The sequence below is a fragment of the Phalacrocorax aristotelis genome, chromosome 2, assembly GCF_949628215.1.
Source record: "Phalacrocorax aristotelis chromosome 2, bGulAri2.1, whole genome shotgun sequence".
NCBI classification, from domain to species: domain Eukaryota; kingdom Metazoa; phylum Chordata; class Aves; order Suliformes; family Phalacrocoracidae; genus Phalacrocorax; species Phalacrocorax aristotelis.
The window spans coordinates 141,367,664-141,379,959 of NC_134277.1; the positions used below are offsets into that span (position 1 = coordinate 141,367,664).

The 12,296-nt window shown below is 37.8% G+C and overlaps 1 protein-coding gene across 5 annotated transcripts in view; it reads right to left on the bottom strand.

Moving 5' to 3' along the window:
- The window catches only part of TRIQK (triple QxxK/R motif containing), a 63,409-nt gene that overhangs the window by 13,042 nt on the left and 38,071 nt on the right, over positions 1 to 12,296 (bottom strand). For all 5 annotated transcript variants that reach the window (XM_075085389.1, XM_075085385.1, XM_075085387.1 and 2 more), the window contains one exon: positions 2,087 to 2,172. In XM_075085389.1, coding sequence (XP_074941490.1) covers positions 2,087 to 2,172 — 86 coding nt within the window. The remainder of the gene's footprint in view (positions 1 to 2,086; positions 2,173 to 12,296) is intronic.

Below are 12,296 nucleotides of genomic sequence, written 5' to 3' on the forward strand. Positions count from 1 at the left end.
GATAGAGCAGGGTGAAGAGTTGTCACTGGGAGACGCAAGAGGTGCAAGTTTACCCTGAGACATTAAATATGCCTTGTTTCCGTGCTGAGCACTGCAGGGTCTGACAGTAGAAGTGAAGAGTTTTATTCTACAGGGATTGCCCATATCCTGGTAGAAGTATTGTAACATTTAGTAAGCCTGAGGTTGTTGGCATTAAGCAGGCTCAGTGAGAAAGGTGCATACGAAGGCCCTGCTTTCCTTTCCTCGCAAGCATATCCCTGGAGGGAAAGGTGCCCAACTTGCCTTCCCTTTTACTTCAGCTCTGTCAGCTTTTCTCAGCAATTAGGAAGCAAAGCAAATGACTGTGATCTTTTGGGGGATGATCTACAGTCATATTTTAAGGTACAGGCATGCAAAAAATATTACAGCCAGAAGACATTTTAAAGAATTTCTTTCTTTTTTTTTAAGGCAGAGGCAGAATTGCAAACCTGAGACATTGCACACTGCAACTAGCAGAATCCAAAATCACAACATCCCACGACCTGGAGAGGACGTGTGTGCCTTGATGGCAAAACTCGTTCTTATCTAGAAGTCAGCTGGTTTGCTGTAACATGCAGGAACACATTTGTACAGAATAAACTGTTCTTGATTTCTTTACTCACTAATACTTGATTCTTCATTATACGCGTGATTACACATGTTTTTCTATCCTCCCACATTTTTATGTAAGAATTACTTAAGAAAATAAAGAAAGAGAACAGGTTTTGAAGGACCAAGGTTCATATTTTTCTCACTTGTGAAAGACATGCAAAAAACTTGCACATTTTAAAAGAACTAGGCTGTACACTACAAGTCTCAAAGTAGAACATCACTTTTAAAAGGTCACGTCATTGAGAGTAAAATGAAAAGAAAAAGTAAAATTTAATAAGAAAGGAGGAAAAAACATTGAACTCAAAAGGTTAATAATCTATCCTTTAAACAAAAAAGGCAATCTACTTTTTCTCATTAAAACCTGACACACAGCACTAACTGAGGAGATTATGTTGTGAAAACATACTGCATCGCACGGTAATGCTTGATCGAGATCAGCAATCAGGAGCAAAAAGAAAGCACTGTTTCGTGATTATAATAGCAAATTCTGGAAGACAACCAAATACATCATCTGGCAGCTCAACAGCTGTTACAGCTTGGTAGTAATACCTTGGCATTTGCTATAAGCTATAACTTGAAAAAATTGATTTCTCATCTGCCAGAAACAAGAAAATGTTCTCCTTTTAACATTTCTGAAGTTTCTTTCACTAGAACACCCAGGTATTTGATCCACTTTTTTATTTTGCTCAGGTTTTACCCTTGCTGCTAAGCTAACTGTATACCAATTTGATTCAAAAATATGTTTGAGGGAAAAATACCAGATGCAACTTAAATAAACAACGTACATTCAGATAAATCCCATTTTGATGGCACACTGGGTAGTAGAGAGCACAAAATATTCCTAATTGTCCTCCTTGCTCCTATTCACAGCCGTGATCAAACAGTCAGTATTATACTTCATACCTGCCTGAAAAAGGGACATTTCAGAAAAAAAGTTCACTACCTTTCCATGTGTTTTGCTGTTAGTTAAGCCTTCTTTTTCCGAGTCAGAGGCAGTACACAAGGATGTTGAGAGAAGATAATAATGCTCAGAATTTACAATACTTAACAAACCCAGTCTTTAAATTACTCCTGGGTATAAGATAGGAAGAGGAAGAAGGAAGATGTTTATTGTAATTTTTATATCTACATGAAATCATTAAAGCATTTGTTCTGTGTGTAGAGAGGCTCCCTGAAAAGATCAATTTTCTAACCATACAGTACTTTATTGACCTTAAAGTAAGTATGCATCATAACAAGGACATGGACTACTTAAAATCTTTTAGCATTTCAACTATTCTAGTTATTTTAGGGTTAAGTAAAAGCAATCCCTCATAAATATTTTAGATTCTGGCATTCCATTTAGATTTTGAAGTGTCATAATATCTCTCAGAAATCAATATTCACACAGTACATCTATGGGGAAAAGAAACAACATATACACAAAGGTGGTATAAGCTATCAAAAAGATCTCTACCTTTACGCCTAGTGCAGTTTTCTTGGCCTCTGCTTTTAATCTTGTAGCTCTTAACATAGGCCTGGTTTTCTTATAATCTTGTTTTCCTAAAGTAGAAAAGTACATTTAATGAAAATTATGCAAAAAGAAGATAAAGAATGTTTGCAGTTACGTCAGTTGAAAAGTCAGATCTAACATTGTGAAAACATCCCACAGTCCAGCACTTTAAGCAGGAGGTACTCTATAACACAGGAGCCTGACGCAGGGAACAACTGTCCTTAACACAGACAATGACAGCAACAAGCAAGAGGTGACAAATCAGCGCAGACGTATTACTCCAGAGAGACATCAAAATACACGTACGGACAGCCATCCACTAGTACAATGATTATTAAATTGTTCAGTAAGCATCAGACAGCAAATAAGTAGATTAAAGGTGGATGACGTTTTTGCCTCACATTTCAATCAAACCAAAATTTTCGTTACAATTTTTGTTGATTAGTCATCTCTAATGCATATATAAATGTGTAATACAAGACATTGTGGTGAGTGTAAATGTTTCATCATTCTGCACCGGAACACTATTTGCAAGTAGCAGAACTGAGAGACATGAAAGTCAGTCCAAGTAAGCGCTAATAAAACCATTGCTTCACACCATCTGCTTGTAGAAACATGTTACACAAAATCTCCTATAAGTGTCTTATATGGACTTTTTAAAAGTTACAGGGACTATCCCTTACAGTCACAGAGTGCTGCCAAGTGCTTGGTTACTTTGAGTCCATATGAACTGAGTTCAGAGGAGGGCATGCAAGTATTTAGAAATTGCATAAATCATTTATCTCAACTTGATAATAAAGCATAAAACACTTATCTCAGGGATATTTTTGCTATCTGAAGGGCCCGTTACTGCTGTATTATGTACTATTGACCACAGCTTCTTTAAGTCAACAGAAGTAAGGTACAAATACAGCCACAAAAGGAGAAGAAGGAAAAGAGGAATCTGTGAAGAAACTGCTCAGAGGGGTAGAGTCTCAGGACAGCTGCTTTGGCTTCTCAGAAAAGTCCTTTCCGTTTTTCCCCTAACGTGTACACGCCTTTTTGTCTTTTTTTGCCTTTTTCCAAAGCTGAGCTACAATGCTTAAAGCTGAAATCGTTGGCCATTTTTTACCACTATTTTTACCTAGTTTTACATTTAGCTGTCATCACTGTTACATTAAAATAATGTAACCTTTTCTCTAAAACTGTGTCCAGTAGTTTTCTGCATGCAACACTCCCATTTGCTCAACCAGATGTGGTCTTACATTCATAACCAATAGTGCAAGCTTCTCATTTTATGGTCACCTTCAAAACTGGGATATTATAGTGCAGTGGTGAAATTCTGAAACGTGAACTGGAAGTGAAAGGTCTTCTCCAGTGATACACTGGATTCATGGAAACACACCTCTACCTTTGTCCACTCTTTCTATCACTCTGCTCATATGCAATACAGACCTCCTCTCTGTAGCATATTGTGGTTGCTGAACTCGCATTTCAGATGTGCTTTCATTGTATAATCTCTCCTCAACCCTAGGGATTATGCATTGTGAAGGTCTCCGTATTATCCTTTGGTCAGATATTATTCATAAAAGACCTGAAATAACTTAGAAAATACTAAGAGAAAAAAGGAAAAACCAACTGAAACCATGTCTATTGGAAAATAAACCAAAAATCCCACATACATCCATGGAACCTTCTTAGAGGAGAGAGTGAAGAAAAGATGACTATTTATGTCTGATGCTCCACTATCTTAATCCAGCTGATGCATCTCATTTGCAGGACAGGACCACTGCACCATTATTTTTCAGAAGTCAATGATATCCAATAATAGGATGCATCAGGAGTACAGTAATTTTTTTGAACAGTTAGGGAAAGAATTCTGTGAACCACCAAAATGGCTAAGTCATGAGATGAAGCCAGCCAGAAAGAAAATGTGTTTCTTCTCCCTAAAGTACTGTAGTCTACTTCTGCTATGAAATAGTTAAAGGGCTGTCAGAATTTCCATTAAAAATTGCAGGAGTTTGTAACTCATAAAAATTCACTCCAGGCCAAAATTTGGCAGACATGTACCCCAGCCTTGAATTTTTTTGTTTGTTTGTGGGGAGCCAACTTTCAATAAAGTGATGCAGCTGTTCTTACTTGTGAACAAACTATAGAAATTTATCCATCTGAGATGTTTTAAGCATGACAGATACCTTTGTTTAGAAGTATATGACTGACAAGGACTAAGTTCAATTTCAGTTCTCATAATTCAGGTTTGCTGCTCTCCTGTCTGTGGTAAATAAAGCAGGATAGTCAGAGGTTTCCCTTCCGGTGATGCAATGGCATTAGATAATGAAAACTAGAAAGCTTTGTAAGGCCAGTAAGACACAGGAAACAGTCAGCAACTGAAACCCGCCTCCCTTTCCTCCCATTTCCCCGTCTCCCTCTTGCTCTCCAGGGCTCAACTGTGAAGGTGACACGAACAGGGGTAAACATTTCACAGGAGACCCAGCCTATGAACTAGATCTATCGGTAGGACCCAGTCTATTCCTAGAAAAGGAAAAGCTTATTGGTGTTCTTTCCCTCAGTTTCAAGCACTCTGGTACTATTTATTCCAGTATTGTGGCTATGGCTAAGACTGGATTCTACTTATCTAGAGAATACTTCCAGATTTATATTAAATCTGATATGAACAACTAACCCCCCATATATAACAAATAGGCTATTTTAATAATGACTCCAGAGCTGGTAGTTCTCCAAATCTATGCACCTGCCATTAATTTACCACTCTCCTTGCTAAATGCGATAGCCAAAAGGAAAAAAAGAAAAAAATATATGGTAGGGAAACAGTCTGAGTCCGCCAAGTGCAAAAGTTTAGAAAGGGCATCTGTGGAGTCTTTTGTAATGAAAACCAGATTCAGCAATTGTACTAAAAGACTCTCAAAGCATCTGAACTTTCTGAGGCCTTGGGAAAGACATCTGCACTACAGGACTATAAAGAACTATGAAACGCAAAGCCCCTACCATGTGAACACTGATCACTACCACCTGGAAAACAAGCAGAAATAAATAATACAGGCTCCCTATGTCCTTTTGGGTCTGCAAATTCAACCAGTTGGAATATGTACATTCACACTCCCAATGTCTTCTAGTTTTATCTCACTTTTCCTGCAAGCTTTCTTGTATATTTGTCTGTCAGAGTCATCAGCTTAAGCTGTTTCTTCTTCCCAGGAACAGACCGTCAAAGCCAGTTAAGACGGACTCATCAGACAAAGCCCCATTTGTCTGCTTTACCCAATGTCTATTCAAGACGGACACTGAGTTTTCCTGAGGGAATTTAGGAAGGCAAGAAGAACAAGCCAAAAAGAACTGGAAAACTTCCAGCTCAAATTTTGTATTACTTAAGCAAAATCCTTTCCTCTTCTACTTCTCATTATAGTTATAAAATCTTCATCTCATCTCTTCTTTCAAACTCCACTGTCAGCTTTCCTTAACATTTTTTAATAACTATCCCAATTTTCCTTTATTTTTTTACAAATTTGCCACTTCTTTCTTTACAGCTTTTCCCAAGTCCATCACTTTCTTTCCATTTTTAAGGCCCAAGATCTACACCACGATAAGGCAACTTTTCTTACTGACTACAGCCATCATCTCCCTGCTTGCCTTGCCTCCTGCCAGTCCCTCCCAAGACCAGGTGCAAAGACCATCCACCTTTCCACTTTAGTGCCTGAAGTTGCCTTTGACCTTTGGAAGCTCTCCAGACCTCACCTTTCACCCTGCCCCTTCCTTCGATCCTTCTTGCACAATTTTTGCTGCTCCTTTGGTGGCAGAGTGACCTCAGCAGCAGCTGAACTGAGTCGTGCCCTGTTTACAGACCCTGTTCTGAAAACTTTCCACAGGTAGAAATGAAGACAATTTCACTAGCCCTAGAATTAGCAAAGGGTGATGGTAAAGGTGAAATATAGGTACTTTTTGAGCTACTAAACACAGCTGTATTGTGAAAAATGCCAAAGTGCCTCCCTTGGAGTGAGTATTAGGGATTCATACAATATGCAACATGAGTTTGTTTCTCCTCGTGTAACTAGGATTAAAAATCTACAGGGTTCACAAGAATTTTTGTGACTTATCTCTACTCACTAGGGAAATTGAGATCCCATATATCTTCTATTCAATAATTTTAATAACAGACTAGAGACAACCTGATCTGGTATATTCAGTGTTCTTTTTAACTGAACCTCCAGCGACACCAGGATTACTGAATAACTTTAAATAATACATATGAACTAGACAAGTTCATTAAGTTCTGGGTGACCATTTTTTTTTTTCCATCTAAAGAAATACTGTGCCATTACCAGGTAGCATGCATTACATTGTACTTTTGCATACATACCAAGCTCTGTTATACACGTAACTGAGACATGCTGAACCCTATATTTAAGAAAACTGACTACATTTAAGATTGTTTTTAAAGGTGCTGTAGTTTAAGATACAACCTGAACAAATCTATAGAATAACTTCATGAGAAAAAAAAATTGATTCCCAACACTTCTAGATATTTACGCTTTCATTCTAACAATAGCTCATTACTGGAATTGAATAACAGACTGAAGACTGACTCTCTGCTTTTCAATTCATCAGGCTTTACCAGAAACAGGACTGCATCTTTGGTCTTTGTTGATGCTGCTGTCCAATCTTATTATCATATGAATATCTAGTTATTGTTTTATAAATGTTCACATTTCAGGAGCTCCCGGATTTCTTTTCTCTCAATAGACTTTACAATATCCACCTTCATTATCATCATGTGGCAGCATTGCTCTTTGCCTGCATTTGCTACTTTAAAAATTAATGCACTGCTATTTTCTGAATACTGTACTGCATAAGCTGCTTATGAGTACATTATGCTATCAAGCAAGCACATGCAGAAAAGCTTCCTAAACTGTTATTCTTTCAATGAAAATACAGCTGGTTCTGCTTCAAAGGCACTTCTTTTCACCTGCAAATGGACTTGCTCCTACACTTATTCCTTAATTCATTGTCTTTTATTTGTGTCTGCAAATCTTTAATTGCCTTTAATTAGAAAAAAGTAAATTCAGTGCTTTAATCTTGCAAATACATTCAATCATAATTCTGTCTGGGATGAATACCAAGTTCTATTCACTGACTGATCTTTATAACAAAGGTATATAAATTTATTGTCCGTTTATATAGACCACACCAATTAAGCCACAATGGAAAAGCAAATAGATAAGAGTCAAAATATTTGAAATGAGAAATGTACAATCTAAATTTAATTACTCAGACAAATTATTTGAGGATGAGTTATTTACAGCATGCCAAAAAACCTGACAGATAGTAAAATTCGCTAATCAACACTACAGATTTAAAATTCCTTTCAGCACTCTCACTATAATTCATAACAACCAACAAACTGCTGTCCCAAATCTTTCTGTGCTGGTGTTATAGTCATAATCAAAACATCGGTAAGACATTTTCCATACAGTAATAATCCATTTCATACACTGAAGTATTGTTTAAGTTGTAATAAAACTACAACTACTGGGTAAATTTTAGTTACCATTAGTAGTTTAACTAAAGTGAATTAACGTAACTGATGCTGAAACCTAAAATAAAATGTATACATAGCTAGTTAGAAGCTAGAGACAGGCTGTGGCAAGCTTTACTGTCAAACTGGAAGTCTGAAATCACACACCTAGTTAAGCTGAAATCAATGTTCTTATTATGATTATTGATCTGAATTAGCAAAGGTTCCAGGAACCTTCCCACAAAATCCTACAGAACAAACACAGAACAAGAAAATGGTCCTCTGGTCTTTTTAGGGTTTCCACAGTCTGACTTCGAGCATCCCCTCCTTTTCCCATCTGTAACAGGGGGAAGGGAAAAGTTAGATCTCACTGGCAGGGGCAAAGTTCCAAGATAGAGGAAGGCTCAGTCACACTATCCTCCACAACCTCTTTCTGTGCGAGACATCGAAGGCCGCAGCCATTGCACCTAACCTCGGTGTGAGGTGACTGTTTGTTTACGTCTCTCTTTACTTCCCATAGAGAGACTTCTCCAAAGAGTGACAGCAGTCTAGGATATCCTAAAGTGCTCTCTGGCAGCGCCTACTTTACTGTTATCAACAACAGAGAGAGCCTAGGGTTGTTCAGCACCCAAGTCAGATGAGTTGGTTTCACCTCTAAGGTTAAGCAGAATGAATCTGAACCGAGGAAACTAGATCTAAAGAACAAGTGGAGAAGGAGAATCGGTTTCCTACATGATTTTATCTGGACTCTCGGATATTTGTGGACATGGGCAAATTACCTTTGAAGTAATTATCTTTAAGTATTACTAGCACTATAGGGAGAGCATCACAGAGCCATGAAGGGACTGTAAAATGCATCTAAATATCACACCCTAGCTGGTGGTTCCCAGCAAATTCCACCCTTGCTCAGCTATGCCGTGGCAGTTCCCAAGCCAGTTAGCTATGTCTGTACTACAGAGCCACTAGTGTGAATACATACCATAATTATCACACTGCTTCTTCAGAACCGTTCTTGTGTGCCAGCTATGGTCCCTGGCACTTTAAGCTACAGACTCATAGGACAGTTTAAGTTAGAACAGGTTTCTGGAGGACGTCTGGTCCAACCCTCCACTCACGACAGAGCCAACTTCTAAACTGGATCCAACCTGAAAGTTAGCTTCAGTTGCTCATGGAGCTAGTCTAGCTGAGCTTGTCTAGCTGAGTTCTGAGTATTTCCAAAGGTGGAGATTCCACAACCTCTCTGAGCAAACTTTTCCAACATTTGACCATCCTTCTGGTAAAAACATTTTTGTCCTACCTAATTGGAACTTCCATGTTCTAACTTGCCTCTTGTCCTACCATTGTCTACCTTTGAGAAAAGTTAGGCTTTGCCCTGTCTGTAGTCTCCTCTTAAATATTTATAGACAGCAACAACATCTCAGCTGAGCCCTCTCTTCTTAAAGCTGAACAAACCAGTTCTCTCAGCTTCTCCTTGTACATCCTCTGTTCTAGACAGTCATCTTGGCCCTTCACTAGACTCACTCTGGTATGTCCATGTCCTTCTAGTTTTCTTGGAGATGGGCATGGCATTTGCCTTTTTCCAGTCATCAGGGAACAATTCCTCGGGACCAGCTAAATGGCTGACGGCACAGGGAGAATTTGGCCATGGAATCATGTTGTCTGAAATACCTTAATGTAAATGTAGTAATGTAAAGTGCACCAAAGGAATTCAGTAGGGTCCATAAACATCAAGCCAATGGACTAAAAAGTTCAAATCAGTTTGTACTTTCAACAATTCCATAACTTTGCAGTAGTTTGTTTTTTAATAGGAGGGAATATATATTTTTTTCCTACATGCCCTGGGACTCCTCAAAACTGGGCTCTATCATCTTATGCACAGTGGAAGAATTTTTTCTTCAAGTGCCTGTGTTAATGCCAGGAAGTTACATGTCTGGCATGGGGAAAGCAGTGTTTTCTCAAGTGCTTTGTAACATCACGCAGAGCCATAAAGGTACATAGGCACCTAGCTTCTAAGTTGCGTGTACAGAAGTATATGATTACATATCTTTGAGAGATTTTAAACCAGTCACTGTATATTCACTGAGAAACAGAATTTCAGACCAGTGAAACTCAACTTACACATGTCTTAAACATGCATGCCTCAGCTATAACAGTATAACTCTAAAACTAGAAGTAACTATTTAATTAGGATGTTAGAGGAACCTCAGAGAAACAAAATTCCAAAGGAATTCTAGGCCTAACCTCAGTTAAAATCAGACAGCAAATCACACACCAGTAACAGTGTTATAATCTACTTTTGAGAATTGGCACCAGAAATCTAGCTCAAGTATACAGAAACAAGACCAAGTTCTCAAGCAGTTATTACTAGGTTTTGTGCTCTTAGTGTCACACAGATGCAGTCAATGACCATTCTTTTCCTGAGAAGCAGAGGTAAGATTTTCTTATTTTAATTGCTGTGATTCCAAATGGAGTTTTTGGAGTCCTAGGTTAACAGAAACATTTTGATATGTCTTATACGTACTCAAGAGTATGTCTGTACTCAGAAAAGGCATGAAAACCCCCCACAGCCTCTCTCTTTTTTATTCAGGTTTAATGGCAGCTCAAATCACTGACCATTTTTCAATCTTGAGAGACGGAACAGCTTGACACTAATAATACATTTGCAAAGGACACATCATCATTTAACACAACATTAAGTGCTCAGGGACAACTTTTTACTGTAGACACAATGTGCTCTGAGCACAGGGTTGACATTTAATGCTACAAAGATAATCCAACCAGTCATTCATGAGGGGTAAATTAATTTTCAAGCAACTATATTTCAGCTTTAAGCCAACAAGAAGGATGCATTAAAATGAATAAGTTCCTTTTATGCTGCATGTAAGATTAAAAACAACCCTAAATATAAAGCATCCTTAAGTGTACCAAAATTTACCCATTTAGTTATTGCTATCTTTCTGTGATTCCAAAACAGAAGTATAGTAATATGTTAAATATAATATTCTGACTGGAAACAGATTCCCTTAGAAAATCCCTCAGAATTTGCTGTGAGTTGCCATGAAAAGCAGCATTTCATTAAAGAAATGCTTTACATCTAAAATTTGTATTAGGCATACGTTGATTATAATGAGTAACTAGGAAAGTATTTAAATTAGCACCTTTTTTGATACTTTTAAGGAGTATTTAAAAAAATCTATATAAGCAATTAAGAAACGAAATTCAGAAAACTGATTATCAATAATGTACAAAACAAAAAATAACATCAACACTTCAAATCAGCTAATTATTCAGGTAATTTCATTGTTTTCAATACCTGTAGAATATACTCAAGTAACTGCAAGACCATAAGAAAAGATCTGAAGAATAGCACTAAAAATTTTGATGCTTACTAGATACTATTTGATGGGCAGTCCTTTTTCATGCCTTTCAATGCTAAATCATCTTTTACAATCTTTTGCTCAGGCCCAATAGGTGCACGCTTATGGCCATTAAAAAGTAATAGCTCCACGTAAAAGGAATAACTTCAACACTCATAATGGCAGTTCTTCAATTAACATTTCCAACAATCTCTTTAACGTTTCCTACTCAAATCGACAACTATGAAAACATTAAATACCTTTCTTGAAAAAAATTAACACAATTAATTTGAAACAGATCACTGGGTGGGTGTTTCGCTTCTTTTCTTCTCCACGTACATAATATATACATGCATTAATGTGCATATGCAGCACATTTTTGAGCACATTTTTAGACATTTTTATTATTTTGCTATGAAACAACTACTAGCAGTTGCACTTTCATATAAACAACCATGTTTTAGTATAAATTCCGAAAATGAGAAAAGCAAAACAAAAATACTACTGCTTAGGAGTGAAGTACACACCATTAATGCAATTAAAAGCCATATTTTTATGAAACATTTGATTAGATTATTTTTGGACAATGGAGACTATCGTACTATTTCTTTGATGATGAGAAGTGTGAAAAAGGCAGCGTAACGTGTGGTAAGATGGACACACAGCACACAAGGAGTCTTTATGCCTTCCTGAGACAGACGGCACCCAGCTCCAATTTGGCTTACACTGATTTTATTAACTTTGTTGGCTGCAAATAGAGGAAAATGTGATATACTCCAAAATAAGTGGAAACAGACTTATGGTCAGAGCTTTCTAGGAAGATGGAGGTAGCGTGCAGTGCCATTGTCCCAGAGCTCCGCAAGCCCTAAGCATGCTCTTCTGGTCTTTGCCATTTCCAGCCCTAGAGGCCTCAGACTTTTTTCAATATATCCTGTTTGAAGGTGTACTCATAGCTCACTTCATAGGGGAGAAAGCTGGCCAGGAGTGGATCCACCAGACAGAAGTTAAGTAGCAAAGACAAGAGAAGGAGAGGTGATTACATTGTTGTCACAGATCCCAACCTGGAGGACACATCCAGGAACCATGTTCCACACAGGGACTACAGAGTCAGAGAAGAACAGGTCCTTAAAAATGGAGATGGCACAGCCTCACTACCCTTCTCCCAGCACTTCACTAGGTTTGGCATGAAGTTTCCTCATGTCCAATATCTAACTCAAATCTCCCTTATCGACATCTTAGCACATTACTTTTTGTCATATCCACCACTGACTTGGAGGACAGTTGATTTATTCCTTTCTTCTTTGCAAGGCTT